At 40.1% G+C, this 19297-nt stretch overlaps 1 protein-coding gene across 1 annotated transcript in view; it reads left to right on the forward strand.

Moving 5' to 3' along the window:
- Nucleotides 1-3026: 3026 nt before the first annotated feature.
- SYNE1 (spectrin repeat containing nuclear envelope protein 1) overlaps nt 3027-19297 on the forward strand; it is a 456320-nt gene continuing 440049 nt past the window's right edge. Inside the window, exon 1 of the mRNA XM_060168000.1 lies at nt 3027-3108. Within this exon, the coding sequence (XP_060023983.1) occupies nt 3042-3108 (67 nt within the window). The 5' untranslated portion in view covers nt 3027-3041. The remainder of the gene's footprint in view (nt 3109-19297) is intronic.

A 19297-nucleotide genomic window follows, 5' to 3' on the forward strand; every position in this document is an offset into this window, starting at 1 on the left:
CACAGAATCTCAAGTCAGAGCCCTGAGAGTCATTCACGATCCCCTGGCTACCTCACCCCCCACTCCCTGTCTCCCCCCAGTCACCAAGTCCTGCACGTTTTGCCTTCTCAAGATTTGTTTGGATTTTACCCTCCGTTCACCATCCTGTTTCAGTCTCTCATCATCTTCCACCTGGACGCCTGAGATACCTTCCTAACAGATCTTCCTGGAACTTTGAGCTGTCAACCTCAAATACACCCTTAAAAAATGTACCTAGAATGGGCTTCCCTGGAGGCGCAGTGGTTTAGAATACGCCTGTCAATGCAGAGGACACGGGTTCGAGCCCAGGTCTGGGAAGATCCCACATGCCGGGGAGAAACTAAGCCTATGTGCCACAGCTACTGAGCCTGCGCTCTAGAGCTTACAAGCCACAGCTTCTGAGCCCGTGTGCCACAACTACTGAAGCCTGCACGCCTAGAGCCCGTGCTCCGCAACAGGAGAAGCCACTGCAATGAGAAGCCGGCGCATTGCAACGAAGAGTAGCCCCCGCTTACCACAACTAGAGAAAGCCCGCGTGCAGCAACGAAGACCCAACACAGCCAAAAATAACTAAATAAAATTTAAAAAAAAAAAAAGAAAAAGAGCAATGTACTTAAAAAAAAAAGTGTAGCTAGAATAACCTCAATCATACGTGGTCACGTCTAGCTTCAAAATCCCTCAAGGTTTCCTGTTGCCTCCTGGAGACCCAGGACCAGCTTCTGGGCAGAGCACACAGGGCTGAGCCATCTGGCTGCTCCTTTGCCAGCCTCAGCCCCAGAATGTCACCTGATAGAGTCCCTCACTGACTGTTGGCAGTTATACATACAAATCATGCTGTTTCTTGTGTCCATGCCTTTGCTCAAGCTATCCATCCTGCCTGGCATGCATCTTGTTTTTTTTTGTTTGTTTGTTTTTTGCGGTACGCAGGCCTCTCACTGTTGTGGCCTCTCCCGTTGCGGAGCACAGGCTCCGGATGCGCAGGCTCATCGGCCATGGCTCACGGGCCCAGCTGCTCCGCGGCATGTGGGATCTTCCCGGACCAGGGCACGAACCCGTGTCCCCTGCATCGGCAGGCGGACTCTCAACCACTGCGCCACCAGGGAAGCCCTAGGGGAGCCATTTGTAACATCCCTTAGGCACTTCTCACTGTCTATCAGTCTTCAAATTAAGGTAGCTTTGGTATGTGGACTGGTGGAATGTTTTTCCCCAGGACATGAAGGCTGCTAATGGGTGTACAGCTCCAGTAGGGCTGCAGGCCTTGAGGCATGAGGGCCAGCCATTAGTAATTATTTCTCCTCTGAGAACCCCTGGGGGAACCACCCACTGAGAGGTACCTCTCTAGCCTAGAAGCTGCGGAGTATTGGGTCCTGCTTTCTGTATCTTTGCAAGTAGCCAGGAGAAGTCTGTCTTTGCCTTCTTACCAGTCAGTGCTATTCACTGCACCACTGACCCCTAACTTGCTAAGTGACCGGTACACCCTTTCTGGCCCCAGAAATGTGCAGGGCAGCAGCAGTGTGCAATGTTTTACATCCTTTTTGAGGTAGTGGTCTAAAAAAGATGTTATCAGCGTATTCGTAGACTCTAACTAGATACCAGTATATACTGGTGTTAATGCCATTTTAAAAATCAGTTGTAATCTGTAATTACACTGTATTACTTAACCAATTCTTCACAAATAATACAAGTTTTATGACCACACATTCACGTTACAATGTTTGATAGCACTCATAGACACCTCTTATTTCCTTGCCGAAGTTGGACCATCCCATAGATGAAGGTGGACCACACACATAGATGCGCTGTGTTTTCTTTACCGTCTTGCTTTTGCCGTCCTCCCCTGCCCCCACCCTGTTTCTTTTCTTCACCTTCATCATCATAGCCCAGAGATGAGTATGAATTGTAAAAGTATCACGCTCACATAAGCCCCCTTGGTTTGGTGTCTTGGTTAAATTTCTTTTCTCTGGGTACATTTTTCACCCTCCTCTTCTTTCTGTCATCAGTTGTCCTGTTCATGGCAAGGCCTCCTCTTCGGCTAACCCTAGGGTTAGGAAATTCATGTTCAAAGTACATGTCTCCATGTCAAGATTTCATCAACTACTCTCTTATCTCTTTTTTACCTCCCCGCGTCCAGCATGATGAATTAAGCTTGACCAAAGCAGAGAATACAGGAAGGAAAGGGATTGGAAGGAAAATGTCCTCTCTGTTAGCCCCCCATCCCACCCCAGCCTTCTAACTTACTTTAGAATCTTTCTATGGGGAGGGAAAAGCTAGATCAAACCCATTTGTCTTCTAAAATGGCAAGATTCGAAATTTGAATTTCTAGAATGAAATAGTTTTATATTTATCCTGTTTCAATTCATCAAATTTTAGGAGCTAAGATCTGATCTCATTCCTAAAAAGTGTACAAACACAACAGAGCAAAATAGGTGTGCAAAGCAGGCTGAAATAGCCCAGATAAGAGAACCTGTGAATAGTAGGAAATAGAACCGGCGTTTTGAATACAGGTACTTTCACTTTCATAGATTAATGAAAAAGGTCTAGTTTAAAAAGAAAACATGGAAAAAAATGAATATTTCTCCTTTTAGCAACCAATTTTGCTGTGTATGTTTTGATTATGTGTTTATCAAGTACCATGAGAATTCCTCATATTTGCCTATTTATAAGTATTTTTACATTAGTTATTTCACTTCAGAAATAAGAGATGAATCATCTCTTCAAATTAAATAAAGATAACTCTACTTTTTGCACTCGGGTGACCTATATAGATGTTTTAAAAATATTGAACCTTTTCTGTTTGGTTTTCAGGTTCCTGAGTTCATTTAAGAGGACAGTCTTAAAGCAAAAGAAGAAAAAAGAAGTGGTTGGATTTCTGGGAGATCTCTTCACTGACTGCTGTGAGTGCCTGGGATTCGTCCATGACTCGATAGAACTGGAGAAGTTCAAGTATGTTTTCTGGAGGGACCTAGGGCTGCACTACGTCAGGCAAAGAGTCTCCAGTGGTGGTTCCACGCCAAGGTGGGACCATGGCAGCCTCCAGGACAGCCTCGCGGGCTTCTCGGGACATCGCCAACGTGATGCAAAGGCTGCAAGGTAAGGGGCAGAAACGTCAAGGGTTTTTTGTTTTGTTTTCTCATATGCTTTAAATTTTAAATGCCAGCTTACCTCAGATTCTCTTCAGTTTGCTTGCGTTTTTGTTCAATTTTATGAAGCTGCAGCAGGGAATAGCACCGTGATGGCTTTTATCCTAGTGTTTTCAAACTAGTCCATGCTATTTTAAGATGCTGTCTTCTTTAAGTAGAAAAAAGACAAAGCTCCTTTTTTGGTTTCATGTCTGCATTAGCGTGACCTTAATGGCTATTCAGTTCAGTGTCTGGCTGAGAACTGAGTCATCGGCAAACTGTCTTTCAATAAAAAATGACGATACAGCACCATGACAAGGCCCTGATAAGGATATCATGACAATGGTGGACAAATAACTATATGCTACGGTCAAATAAGTAAACCAGTGGTTTAGTTATCCCAGCGAGAAAGCTCTTGGACATCTAGAAAGTCTTTAAGCAAAAAGAGGCCAAAAGGCCCAGAGGGGTGTCATGACTGACGAGATTAATGGCTCGTGGCCCTGTGTGGACTGGAACCCCGTCCTTCACCTGTGTTCTTTCTCCAGCACCAAATGGTTTTACACAAGAGAGTTAACAGGGAAATGTTATGGCAGCTCATAGATGAATTCTTAAGTGTGAATGGTTCAAGTTCTTCCATTTGAAATTGAAACTCATAATTTTCAAAGGAGTTTTTGGAAGTTAATAACAATTTGGCCAATTTATGAATGGATTTTGCATTAACAGAAAGATTGGAATGGCTTGTGACTGGGTTAATTCCCAGAACCTTGTCCTTCCTTTCCTTTTTAAGTGAGTAGTTGATTTTTACTTTGTTCTGGTTCCTAAAATCAAAGGCTGTGTACAGTATGACTTCCATCTGAACTAGAAAAATATTAAAATAGGCTTTAAAATACATACTTTAATATGTGTATTCCTTGAACCAGAAAAAAGAAATCATCATCCACACCTACATGAAAATATTGCTTCTTTGTCACAGTCCTCCTGTTACTTCTCTCAGGCTTCAAATGGCTGTTTTCAGGATATAAAACTGGCCATACTTAGCCGTGTTTGGCTCTAGGCTTTGTCAAGCGAGCTTGAGCATAAATAATACTGTAGCTTGGCTTTTGAGCATGTGACTTTGCACCGCAGCCGTCATACTAATCTGTCACAGCCCCACTTTCCTGGCTTCTAATGCATTTAATATGCACGCGAGCAGTCATTTCCAGTTAGGCACTTTTCACTTTCAGATACAGACCAGACTCTCACCTCTGGCTGTTCATGACCCGGAACATGCTCCGATTTATAGAAAATCAGGCTATCAGTGGGAATGGGTGTTTTTCTTTGTCTGACCGGAGACCATCCATTTGACTGAAGCTCCTGCAGTCACGTGACCCCCCACCCACGTTCATCTGCCTGGGCTGATTTGTGGTGCTTCAGTGCAAGCAGCGTTTGTTTCCCAACGATCGTGGAAAAATCCCACTCGTCATGCTGGAAGGAACCTGGTTAGATAAAAGACCAGATCCTTGCTGAATATGTGGGCATAAACCTGTTCCATAGGCTGAAAAACCTTTGACTGGGTCTCCCCGTTGCCAGGGATCTCCAGTTTAAGTGGTACATCTTTACTTGGGTGGATGGAACACTGAACTTGGGAGTTCTTTACTCTGTCTTGTCCATCTTTGCCGTTTGCCTGGGTACAAATGACTGAACCATTTTGTGCCCCAGTGACCTCAGCTTCAAAATGATGGAATGGAAACAGGGTTCTTTGCAAAAGTGTGGGAAGATACTTAGGTAATGAAGCAGATTTTCCTTTGAATGACTAAATGTGAAAATTCTGTGGATAAGATACATATTGACAACAAAGGAAAGGTGTAGAAAGTAAGTTTGAAACACTTAATTCAGAATCAGATTATGGTCCTACCAGCACTCTACTCTTTATACTTATTTTGGTTTGAGTGAAAATTCTTTTATTAAAGTAGTGGTTAGAGGTGAGAGGAGAGGGAAGGGTACTGATGCCTCAGTGTTGTATTTTATTTTATTTTTTGTAGTGTAGCAGCATGGATGGACTTGGAGGACATTATGCTGAGTGAAATAAGTCAGAGAGAGAAAGACAAATACTGTAGGATATTGCTTAATGTGGAATCTAAAAAATACAACAAACTAGTGAATATAACAAAAAAGAAGCGGACTCACATATATGGAGAACAAATTAGGGGTTACCAGTGGGGAGAGGGAAGTGGGGAGGGGAATATAGGGGTAGGGGAGTAAGTGGTACAAACTACTATGTATAAAATAAATAAGCTACAAGGATATATTTTAAAACACAGGGAACATAGCCAATATTTTATGATAACTATAGACAGAGTATAACCTTTAAAAACTGTGAATCTCTGTATTATATAGCTGAAATAACATATAATATTGCATAGCAACTATACATCAGTAAAAATTTTTTTATTAAGGTGATGGTTAGGAGTGAGAGGAGACAGAAGGGTACTGATGGCTCAGTGCTTTGTTCATTTGTTTGTTTTCGTGGATGTACAGATGGTTTTGCTTGAGAGGTGGGTGGAGTGGGGGAAAGCCCTGGAGTCCCACCCTCCCCGCACCCTAGGCCTGTGACGGTAAATGTCCTAATTTAGCATCTATGTGTTTAGGGACCCCACTTGCAAAATGTGGACTGTTTTCACCCTGCTCAGCCCTCTCAAGATTGTTGTCAAGCTCAGTGACATAATAGACAAAAGGTGCTTTAAAAACTATAAATACTGTCATATGGTCAGCTGTTCCGATTGTCATGGAGGAAAACTGGATGAGAAGGCACAGGCCTGACAGTTTGTTGCAAATTGGGCTAGTCATGCAGATTTGGGGAGGAATGTTAACCGTTTTTTTTATATTCTGTACTGTATAAAGCAAGTAACTGTATTACATAATGAAGGGACTATACTTACTGTATAATTTTTTTCCTCTCTAGTGTAAGAAAAAGTTATAACATGTCCTAAGGGTACTTGACAAATTTAGAACAATAAACCTTACAATTCAGAAGGAGAGAAAATTCCTGAGCCCTAGATACTTATCATTAACTTTTAGCATCAGTTATGTCATAAAATAGGTAATTGGTGACAACAAAATGTAAGATCTGTACAAGATGCAACACATCTAGCCTGCAACAGTGAAAGCCAAATGACAGGGCTGGAAGGAAAGGTGATCTGCGGATTTGTCTGTTAACATATTGATCTGCTGGGTTAATTTTGCCGATTCAGCTGGCAAGGCCTCCTCTTCATCTCAGCTCTCACTGTGCATCCTACTGATGGCTTTGAACCCAAACAAGAGTCAGCCGGCCAGAGGAGACCTGTCTTCTGCCAGGGGTATTGAGTAACTTTTCTTGCCTGCTAGAACCTCCAAACGAGGGACCAAGGTCCTAATAAACGGAGGGCTGCTATTATTACCCAGATAAGTAAGACAAGTGAGGGAATTTATTTGAGGAACAGGAAATTTTTATTAACTTAAATAGAACCAGAGTTGCTATTTTCAAAGTTCAAATATATAAGAACATTCTTCTAGAATCCTCTTCTCTTTGCCTGGATAGATAATCCACATAACTAATGTTTTTCCCCCACTCTAGGGTTTTATTGTCATATCAGCTCCATGTATAACTAATAAAAAGCATGTAACGTTGAATAATGGTAACTTGGCTTTCCTCTCTTGCTTATTTAGTTTACAACCATAATTGTTGACTGTTTTTTTGCTTTTAGTTTTTACTTCCAGTGCTGTGAAATTAAGGCACACACATAGATTGCTACATAATTTAGCTGCTACTGTAGCCGTTCAATATTTCACCTTTGCCAGTATTTGTACTTGTTCGGGCATAATGTTTTAGGCTGGGCTCCTGAATTACGGATGAGCAGACAGACTGCAATGAAGAGTTTTGTTTGCTCTTAAGGAGAATGAATGTTTCTGTAACTTTTATCCATTTAAATATAAGCAATTTAATATTTAAATAAAAGCAAATATTAGACACTGGCATAATACAGGGCATTTGAATTTTTTTTTTTTTTTTTTGCGGTACGTGGGCCTCTCACTGTTGTGGCCTCGCCCGTTGCGGAGCACAGGCTCAGCGGCCATGGCTCACGGGCCCAGGCGGTCCGTGTCATGTGGGATCTTCCTGGACCAGGGCATGAACCCGTGTCCCCTGCATCGGCAGGCGGACTCTCAACCACTGCGCCATCAGGAAAGCCCAGGATTTTTAACTTAAAGTATCAGTGTTGATTATTTCAAGGCAGGGTGGCATCCATGCAACCTTACAGAGCAAGTGGTAAATGCCAGAGAAGACTCAAATGGGCAGGCTAGTGTGTCACATAGAGATCAATTTTGTAAAAAAGAGGGATTGTTGACTACAAAGTTAAACTTTGATTTTTAAACCTTGTGAATAAAATCAAAGAGAGACAAATGAGGAAAGGAGTAAACATTTACTCTTGGAGATATATCTATGAAATTTGCTAACTGTTTAAAAAAATAATCATGGCCTTCCCCTAAAATTGTTTTTATGATCAACATTGAACTTTTTTGGTTAAATATATTATTTCCTATAAATCTATTTTACTGTAAAAAAACACACAAAACCTCAGACTAACAAAAAAGCTTACCGAAAAGTAGAATAAACAACTGTAACTAATGAAGACTTAATTTTCTTTTAGGTTAACATCAAATAAGCATTGGTAGGAAAAATTTGCCATCTTGTGGAGATTCTGATTTTTGATAGTGCTTTAAAGATTACGTTTTGTTGCTTTGACTTAATGAATCTTCTTATTAAACTACAAAGTAGTGTCAAAGATCCATTTATCATATTTAGGCTGAAATTCTCCTTTTGGTTTAATCTCTTTCTTCCTATAATGGACATTATATGACAGCATCTCAAATTTAAATATAACACAAAACTCAACAAAAACAATGATGTTTTGGAACATCATAGTCCAATAAATATTTGATGAACAAGTAGATAAATCATGATCCCTAAATTAAGGAATCAAAGATGAGATTAGTCAAAACATACGTTAAAACAAAGGAAGAGGGGCTTCCCTGGTGGCGCAGTGGTTGAGAGTCCGCCTGCCGATGCAGGGGACACGGCTTCGTGCCCCGGTCCGGGAAGATCCCACATGCCGCGGAGCGGCTGGGCCCGTGAGCCATGGCCGCTGAGCCTGCGCGTCCGGAGCCTGTGCTCCGCAACGGGAGAGGCCACGGCAGTGAGAGGCCCGCGTACCGCAAAAAAACAAACAAACAAAGGAAGAAACCAGTTAACTTGGCTTCTACTTTATTTGCTTTCTTTAAAAAAAATCTTTAACTGAATTTTAATCAAAATTGGGTTTTGACCATAAAATCATTTTAAGAACACCTGTCCAGTCTGAATGGGTGACTGTATTGACCCCTCAGATGTGTGTGTTGTTTTTGTAACTGTCGTGCTTTAAACACATTTTTCCTTCCTAAAGATATATTACATGTTCATATTACTATTAAATGTATTAAAGCATTTACATTTGTATAATGCCCTATCCTCCAAGCTTTTCCTTTTGCAGAGCCTTTTATCCACTGTGCATTATGGAGAAAGTTCCTGAAGCCTTCAGGATTTTTAAAGGCCTGTAAAAATATTGGCTCTCAAGTAGAAAAAGAAAACTGCTAAATCAAAATTCACCAGAGTTTACAAATGCTAACATTATGTCAACTACCTTGAAGGTAGAAATTGGGTCAAAGGCGTGCCAATGCCCTGTGCGTTGAGTAGCACAGTGCATTTCCTAGTGTGGACAATTCGTAAGTATTGTTGAGTGAATATAATATAAATACTTAATATCAGACTGATTTTCAGCGGTGGAAGCAGGGAGACTAGGAGGGTCAACTTTGATAACTCGGAAGAGAGGTAAGAGTGGCTTCGACTGGATATTAAACAGTGGATAGAGACAGAAGTGGTAAAAATCTAGATATATTTCGAAAGTAAAGCCAAAAGATTTTGCTGATGGATTGGCTGTGGTGTGTGAGAGAGAGGAGTGAAAATTGGCCCCTTCATTTTTCATTTGGAAATGAGGAAATATATAAGACTGTTGGGAATAAGGTTGAGAAGGAAAATCAAGAGCTCTGGGGGACATGTTACATTTTAGATGGCTGGTGGACATCCAAGAGAGTAATTGAGTGTCTGGGACTGTAGAGATCAAGGGAGAAGATACAGCTGGAAAAAAAACATTTGGAAATCATAAGCACATAGAGAGTATTTAAAACTGTGGGATGGGCTGACACCACCCAGGGAATAAGAATAGATAGAGGGCTTCCCTGGTGGCGCAGTGGTTGGGAGTCCGCCTGCCGATGCAGGGGACACGGGTTCGTGCCCCGGTCCAGGAAGATCCCACATGCCGCGGAGCGGCTGGGCCCGTGAGCCATGGTCGCTGAGCCTGCGCGTCCGGAGCCTGTGCTCCGCAAAGGGAGAGGCCACAACGGTAAGAGGCCCGCATACCGCAAAAAAAAAAAAAAAGATAGAAAAGAGGTTTGAGAACTAGAACATCCAACATCAGGGGCAGGAGGATGAGGAGAGCCCCACATATGAGACTGAGAGCTGCAGCTTCTGTGGTCAGAAGAAAGAAGACAGAAGGCTTCCCTGGCAGCCAAAGGAGAAAGTTCAAGGATGAAGTGATCAATTGTGTTGATGCCGTTAATGTTCTTTACATGTGCAGATTTCAATGTTTATAGTACATAAAAAGATTATGTGTTTTTTATGTATAACTATCAGGCCTGAGTTGATGCATATAGTTTCAAAATCATTTCTGGAAGAATAAAAGAATGGTCCTGTGCGTTGCCCATAAAGAGTTGCAGGGTTCTTGGAAGTTAATTGGATAAGAGCAATTCCTTAAGAATTAATTATATAAATAAAATTCTGTATTGATGTTGACCCAATCAATAATGCATCCTAAGGATAAAATAGCTCTCACTCAGGCCCTAATCAGTTCTCCATCCTTGTGGAGTTGGGGACCCTGCTGTGAACTGAAGGATTGTCCTTGTGAGAATGGTGCGTCCACTGATGCCATTTTGGACACCTGTGTGTGACTCTCGCATCTCAGTGCACCTCCTTCGCTCATAAATCTCCACTTGCACCCCTTGACTTTATCTTTCTAGACTCGTTCCACATAAGAAAACTAAGAGCATTCCTCTCCTGTTTTGGAGAAAGTCTTTATGGAGTCGGTGTCATCTCTTTTCACTGCTTTGGTCATTGTTGAGTTAGCTCCTCTAGGACATAATGAAACTATGACATTCAAGGTGTTTGGATTATCTGAATCATTGCGACGACTTTGGAATTGCCCCTCCATTGAGACTGGGGTGGTAGGTACCATTCCCCAAAATGCTGTAACTGAATTTGGGAAAACGACGTTTGCGTTTGGGAGAACTCTTTCAATCATTGTGCTGGTAGCTATTTAACTCCGCCTGTGTTGAGTCAAACCTGGGGCCGTGGGTTGGCCTCTGTAAGAAAATGAAGGCCACACAGGTGCCCGTGAACTTTAGAGTTTCATGAATGTATAATTTAGGTAATAGATACCGATAAAGGGAAAAAGTGCTAGACTTTAAATGTCATGTGATATATTCCTGATATATCTTAAAAGCCTTATAGAAGCAATTCACACCCCAGGTTATTATTTTTCTCTTATATTTTCCTTCTAATTGGAGCTAATGAGAATATTGACACATTTTTTATGTGGTATTCACACCTAAATACATAGTTCCTGATCTTTGCATGACATTTTGTAATTAAGCAATTATCAGTCATAGGATTCAGTTAATCATGTACTCATTTAGCTAGAATTTATCGTGTAAGAATATATGCCGCTTTGCCATAATTCTGAGGACAGGCAAATCATAATTTTCTGTTTGTTTTACTCAAATAAATGAATGAAAATGGGAGAAGGAGGAATTGACAACTGCCTCAAACAGAGTCAAGGTGAAATGGTTTATGTAAGATTTTAAATTCCTTGGATGTAGTGAAGTTTGCTTTAGTATTTTTTAAATAGTTTCTATGGTAACCTATGTTCTTTTTGTTTCCTCATTGTTCACAATGACCTCTTGGATTAAAAACAAACAATTCCTTCCTCTGCTGATATTAATCTTTCATGTTTAGTAAACACTGGTCCCCACCCATGTTTTAAAAAAATTATTTACCTTGAATTATACAGCTGTTCTCCATTCTTTTGCTTCCTTTCTCCTCACGTGTCACCAACATTGTTCACGTGGCATTTTGAATCCCTTTTATCTATTTATTCTTTATTATACTGATGACTTGTTTACTCATTTGGGCCAGGAGCCTGCACGTCTGGAGCCTGTGCTCGGCAATGGGAGAGGCCACAACAGTGAGAGGCCCACGTACCGCAAAAAAAAAAAAAAGCAAAAAGAAAAAGCGTAGATAGAAAAGAGGTTTGAGAACTAGAATATCCAACATCGGGGGCGGGAGGATGAGGAGAACCCCACATATGAGACTGAGAGCTGCAGCTTCTGTGGTCAGAAGAAAGAAGACAGAAGGAAAATTTGAAATTTCCAGGACTTATCTTGTGGGTTTTTTGTTATTGTTGCTGATTTTCTTATTACTTTATGGACCATGGTGTTCATGTTGCCAAGAATTACACTAATTACATACTCATGGTCACAGTTTTCAGCTCCTTTACTTTTCTGAGAGTTCTCACAGATTTTTATCCACTTGTGGTTGAAATGAGCATTCATTGCTCTAATATAGAAGGGAAAAATGTGGAATTCTTACCCAGAAACCCGGGAGCTAAACAGCACCCTTGATATTATAATGAAAGAGATTGTTCAAAATACAACTCCAGTTGGGTCTTACCCCTGTTTCAAAGCCTACAGTGACTCATCATAACCTTTAAGATAAATTCATTATTCGAAATGGATCTTCCTATGTGGCTCCTTTTAACTTCCTGTCTTTGTTTCTGATCACCCTCCATAAATGATGTTGTTTCCACCACCCTGAACCACTTCTGGTTTTCCTCAAGCTAATTTCCGTCTCACTTCCATGTGTTTGCATGTTCTCTTTCTCTCTGTCGCTCTCTCCCCTTTTCCTTTTTCTTTACCTAGACTTGGCTCAGGCTTTAAGACTCAGATAGCACATTGTCTCCACTCTCCCCATGCCACCAGCCAAAGTGAAACGACTCCTCCTTTGTCCTCTACTGTCAGTATGCTTCTGTTAAAGTATTGATTATATCAGTCTGTCATGGTTTGTTTCTTTCTCTCTGTGTCGCATTAGAATATTCGAACCTTGAGGGTAGGGGTCTTGTCTTAGTCAACTTTGGATATCCAGTACTGAGCACAAAACTTGACATGTAGTAGGTACTCAGTTCATCCAATTGTGCATGCCTGCATTTAATAAATATTTTTTGAGCCTCTGCTGTGTCCAAGTCCTCTGACTACAGATGTGAATATGATATATGGGGTTTCTCTCCTTGTGGGGCTGTAGTCTACTGGAGTGACATGATAATTAACAAGGAATTTATCAACTGGGTGATAGATACGATGTGTAAGTATATGTTTGATGAATAAATGAATGAATAAATGAAATTTCCACAAAACACGCAGATGTAATTAAGTAAATTGACCAGCCTAGCAGACCATTTAATGGTCTAAATTATCTTCATGTAATCTTTTACTCTGCCTGAGTTGAAAACACCTTATTTAAAAGCCCAGGTCCCAGTTTTATAGAACTGGTGTGGTTGTTTAGATTGGAAGTGACTTATCGTTTATAATTTGATGTTCTTATTTTGAAGATGAAGTGACAGAGTTCTTGAGCAGTGAAATGATAAGCAAGGTCATAAGTAGATATATGAGGAACTCCCACCTCTGAGAAAATTGAGGGGTAACTTGCTTTTCATACATTAGTGCATATTCCTTCAAGATTATTCTTTTGCATAGTTGCTAATGATCAACTGGATCATTATGGATAGGAGACAAGACTAGCTATGTAATTTTTTATTTTGGCTTAGTACAAATAAAAGTGTGGGCCCTTGTTCAACAGTTATTAAGAACAGTTAATATGCAGCAGAACATTGAGCCACGTGTAGGGCCAATCTGGGTATAGGGCCCATCTGGGTGCAGGGCCCCATACAGGACCCAAGTCACACATCCATGAGGCCTGCACTGGTGGGAGATCAGACATGGGAGAACTTCAGACCCTGAGGGCCACTGCAAAAGCAAAATTAAGAGGTGGAAGAGGGTGAAGAGGAGAGGAAGCGAAACATCAAAAGGAGCCCTTAGCTATCTCAGAATTGTATCTGGAACAGTCTTGTAGAAAAGGAGGACTGTCTCTCTCACCTCATCTCAACCCTTCCTTGACTGGAACACAAAGCTAGTCCTTGAGCGCTTGAGCGCAATCAATCAACTGGTCTATGGGTTAAATATACTGGGGGCCTGGGAGCCTTCCCATCACTTACAATCTTATCTTTCTAGGTTTCAAAATAACTTATCAAAAAAATGATTCATGGCCACTTAGCGAATTGAAGCTTGCTTATACATTTCATCAAAAGGAAAGATCATTTTGATTATTAATTATTTTAATATCCAGTTTTCTACCAAAAACATTTAGGTTGTACTGAATAATCATGATGAGAAACTAGGAATTATTTTCTTATTTCTAGATGTATTCACGTTAATTATATCCCTTTAATATCTCTGTGCTACGATTAGTAGCACTACAGTCAAATTTGTAAGAAATGTGATACAGGCCATATGAAAAGATTTGGTGGAAATTTCTTGTGTCTTGACTTCATCTTATTCAGTAAACTTGTGAAAAATCCCTAAAGAGTGCATGGCTTTTGTGTTTACAAGTCAAAAGGCATGAAAACATATGGTTGTGAAAGCATTGCCAAGTTCATGGGTCTCATACAGTGAGTGTCAAATATTCTGAGATCATTTCATGTTCTAATGTCATGATACTTTTCTATTTTCATAATTATGCTAGGTAGACACCTATGCATAATTAATGAATTTTATGAACTAATATAAAGCATAGTTAAATCAGACTGGAAACGTGTATACAAATAGCACTCTTTTTTTATTCTTTTCCATTATGGTTAATTATAGGATATTTAATTTAGTTCCCTGTGCTATATAATAGGACCTTGTTGTTTATCCATTCTGTATATAATAGTTTGCATCTGGTAATCCCAGACTCCCAATCCGTCCCTCCCCCCCGCCCCTTGGCAACCACAGGTCTGTTCTCTATATCTGTGAGTCAGTTTCGCTTTCGTAGATAAGTTCATTTGTGTCAGAGTTTAGATTCCACATATAAGTGATATCGTATGGTATTTGTCTTTCTCTGACTTACTTCACTTAGTATGATAATCTCTAGGTACATCCATGTTGCTGCAAATGGCATTATTTCATTCTTTTTTATGGCTGGGTTGTATTCCATTATATATACACACACACACACACACACACACACACTCCCCCCCCACATGTTCTTTATCCATTCATCTATTGATGGACATTTAGGTTGTTTCCACGTCTTGGCTATTGTAAATAGTGCTGCTATGAATATAGGGATGCGTGTATCTTTTCAAATTATAATTTTGTCCAGATATATGCCCAAGAGTGGGATTGCTGGATCATATGGTAGCTCCAGTTTTAGTTTTTTGAGGAACCTCCATACTGTTTTCCATAGTGGCTGTACCAATTCATTCCCACCAACAGTGTGGGAGGGTTCCTTTTTCTTCACACTTCTCCAGCATTTATTTATCTGTAGGCTTTCTGATGATGGCCATTCTGACCGGTGTGAGGTGGTACCTCATTTTAGTTTTGATTTGCATTTCTCTAATAATAGGGGTGTTGAACATCTTTTCATTTGCCAGCTGGCCATCTGTATGTCTCCTTTGGAGAAGTGTCTATTTAGGTCTTCTGCCCATTTACAAGTAGCACTCTTTAACATTTTCTGTTTGGTTTTATAATATCTGTTTTCTATGAAATACACGTCTCACCTTTGTGATAAAAGGGCACCTGCTCACCACCACAATAGTCAGACAAAGAAGGAGTGGTGGTCCTGATGTATTTTAAAGCCTTGTATATTTTTTTCTTTTGATACTTTGTACTTTGATACTTTGATACAGTTTCATGACACTATTGAGTCTTGGACATACTTTTTGAGTTTAATATGATGATAGCAGTGGTCACATAAAACTCCATCAAGTATCTATAAATATTTGGAAGATGGCCAGTTATATTAAAAGTATCACGTTGTCTGTTTAACATTACCCATAAAAATCTGCATTTTTTAGATTCCCTAGGTAACACTCAGTGATTGAAATCTAAGTGTCCTGAAAGGCTTATAGAATCTTATCATTTTTGAGGGAAAACTCGTAAAAGATCTTGTCTAACTCTGATTTTTAAAGATGAGTAATTGAAATTCCTGAAGATTAAACAACTTTTACAAAGTCATGCATTTAGTGAAGGCAAAATCAGACTAGGACCTTAGATTATCTGACTTTCTCCAGAATTATGGAATTTTCTCCTCATGATAAAATTATATGGCTCATGAATAAGCATTGCCTTTTCAGCTTTGTTCTGAGTTGAAAAGCAAGGTTGATATTTAGTGTGTGCTTTGTTCACATAAAAACTTACACTTTGTATTTACCTCTAATTAGAGCACTTTTTACAAATAGCTGGAGCTGTTGAGGGCATAGCCAATGTCTGTCTCAACTTTGCAAAATATGGTAAATGTTCACTGAACAATTGTTGAATGGATATTAGGTTAGTAAAGTCACCTCCTCTGCAGTGTGCCTTTGAAGAGAGAGAGAGAGAGAGAGAGAGAGAGAGAGAGAGAGAGAGAGAAAGAGAGAGGGAGGAAGAGAGGGAGATAGGGGAAGAGAGAGAGCTCATCACTTGACTTTTTAACTGTTGCTTCAATAGGGCTATTGCAAAAATTTCTCTGTAGAGACTACGTATTTGCTGTAGTCACTTGAACTAGAAATTATTGACTATAGGCTGTAGCTTAAAAAATAATGTTATTCTCAAGGACGCTTTTTCTTCTGAAAGCTTTGCCATGCAATTGACTCGTTTCTTTGCATTTGTGTGATCTTTTGTTTGTGAAATACAGTAATGAGTGGCCATTCAGCAGATATTCCATTCCTACAGCAATTATAAATTGAACACCTCCTATGTTCCAGATACTGTTAAGCATAGAGGATCTTACTCTGAAACTGACAGTCGTGCCCTGTTCCTTACGGGACTTCAAAGCTAGTAACCAGTTTGTAACCACAATTGAAGAATTTTGCCACGGGTCACTCTGGACAGGGGGCAGAGGATGCTTTGGAAGTAGGTTGACATTCCTCCTGGTCAGACGCCAGACGTGGCCCCGGGAGCCTCCCTGGCTACCACTGTGCAGATGCTCTGCCTCGGGCACCGGCCCTTCCTCATGTTAATTCTCATGCCAGCTTTTGGGAAGCAGGCCACAGTCTGACAGAATTGCCAATGAGCTCCCCTTCTCGCCACACTCCAGATGGGCCTTTGGTTTGTGGACAACAAACTGTGGCTCCTTTTCTCTAAGCACTGCCAAGCCACGGACTGGGAGGACAGAGGGATGAAAGACACTCGCTTCCTTCCCCATGGCGCATCCACAGTGCATTTATGCCACAGATTTTTAATGTTAACCTATTGTTCATTATACCAGGAAAAGTTGGCTTTTGTTTTGTGTCCAAGACTTTTAGGAATAGTAATGGTTAATTATTACTTTCCTGAACTTCGTGTTTTAACTTTGGTTTGGGGAAGATATGAACTAGTTGAATGGCATACTCTGCCCATTTTATTTAAAACCAAGCATTACTCTAATGAACACATATAGCTGCAAGAGTAATTTAAAATAATTTTTAAATTACTAAAAGCCCCAATCCTTGATCGCAACTATAAAAATATCTTTAAACATCTGTGTTTAGAAAAACAAAATTGTTCCTATGCTCCAAACTATAAAGAAAGCCTTTCTACCCAGAAAGCTATGTGCAGTTCCAACCTGACATTGGTTTTAATTGGCTCAGTTATTGATGCTTCAGAAGGGGAGTTTTATAAGGGAAAAGTTGAATCAGGCTTAAGTGCTAACCACTGGACTCAAGTGCTGTAATGCATTTCTTCCTGGCAGAGTTGCTTCATAACCAGCTATACATTAATGACAGCTTTTATGTGTTTGATAAAGATAACTATTTCCTGTTATCCAAAATAGCTTCTATGTAGGTCAGATTATCAATGCAGAACATTAGACACTCCCTTTACATTTCAAGAACCATCAGTGCTTTGAAATACCAAGTGGCTTTTGTTTCTGGTTTGAGAGAGGAAACATGAGTCCATTTTTCAAAAACGTCTCCATTGCTAGTTGGCTATTTAATAATTTAAGATAGATGTCTAGAAAATACAGAGATTTTTATCATTACTTTTTTAGCCACATGGGCTGAAAGAAAGAAGTCCAAATGGAAAGCTAGTAAGATTGCTATACTTTAAGCAAAAATATTCTTCATAAACTATAGTAATTGTTTTTAGCATTTTATCAGTGAGATTAACCAAAAAATGTATTAGACAGGTTTCTAAATTTTTCCCCAAAATTTAGATAGCTTAATTTTCTCAGATTATACAAATAGTATGTTTCTTAAAATTCAACCATTATAGAAAAGTATAAACAACAAAGTGATAATGTCTCCAATTCACTGAGGTAGGTGAATAGATGACAGATAGATAGATGACAGACAGATGTATCTAAGTATTTTGGTGGATATCCTTCTACGTGTTTTTCAGTGCACACACCTATAGAGGAGAAAAGCTGGACGCCCTGCTGCCGGTGGGCGAGCGCATGACCCCCACATCCCCCGCCCTCGCGCTGCCACCCAGTGTAGCACAAACCCGCGCGTCCTGGCCGCCCCTTTGTACACACCGCCGCCGAAGGAGGCTCCGAGGGGGCGCAGGCTCAAGCCCTGCGTTTTCTCTTCTTTTACTTTTTTTTTTGACTTTGGAAGAGAGAAGAACAGAGTGTTCGATTCTGCCCTATTTATATTTCTACTCGGGAACAAACGTTGGTTGTGTGTGTGTGTGTGTTTTCTTGTGTGGGATTTTTAAAGAAATGGGAAGAAGAAGAAAAAAACTCCCTCCTTCCCTTTCCTCGCTCTCGCTTCCCTTCCCCTTCCATCCCTCCGAAGCCCCCTCCTCCCGCCCTTTTTCTTCTGTTTGTTTTTTTGTTTCGTTTTGCTAGGAGTCCACATTCCTGTTTGTAATCCTTGGTTCTTTTATTCTCTGTAGTTTTTTTTTAATGGAACAATATATAGTGCACTTCCTCACACGTCAATAAATATAAATCTACAGTGACATTGAACGGCTAAATAATATTCCATTTTAGATACGCACCATAGTTGGTTTAACTAGTCCTCTTTTGGGACTCACTTTTCACTATTATAAGTAAGATTAATAATCTTTTGACGTAGGATGCTCTTTCTGTATTGGATTTTACATTAAGAAACAGACTAAATGTGATATAGTTTATACTTTTTAAGAATCAGTTGTATAATCATTTTAGTGAGCAAGTTTTCAAAAGAATAAGATGGTGAAAATCTAATTATCATTATCAGTGACTTAAAAGTTTGAATATAAGTTTGTATGTTCCCCATTACTATGGAATATTTTCTCATGTAGTCCCCACACATTTTCTCCAGATATAGTCAAACTACCTAATCGAGAAGGAGAGTAGCTCTCCTGGTATCTGCATCTGATTTAAATGGGAACTTCTGAAAGGAGATTTATGTCAGGAGCTGATGCTTCCTTTCCTATGAACAGACTGATTCCCATTCAGCGATGGGCAGCACCATCAGTAGCATTTTATTCAAAATGACACAAACATTTTTGCAAAACAATACTACCTGTGTTATAATTACACTGAATTTAGTCCTCATATTGCAGAATATAATCTTGAAATCAAGAATGCAGGACAAAAAATAATCTCCAACCCTGAGGTAATAATGTGTAGGCAGTTGAGGGACTAGAGTTTTATTTTCCTTTTCCTTGATTCACCCAGACCACTGGCTCAGCTCTCAGTTTGATGCTGTGAGTGGGAGGAAGAAGTTGCGAGAAGTCAGGAAAATAATAGGGGCCAAGACGCTACCATCTTGCCTTGTATTCCTGCCAGTGATGATTTCACC

The sequence above is a fragment of the Lagenorhynchus albirostris genome, chromosome 12 (genome assembly GCF_949774975.1).
Source record: "Lagenorhynchus albirostris chromosome 12, mLagAlb1.1, whole genome shotgun sequence".
Lineage (NCBI taxonomy): Eukaryota > Metazoa > Chordata > Mammalia > Artiodactyla > Delphinidae > Lagenorhynchus > Lagenorhynchus albirostris.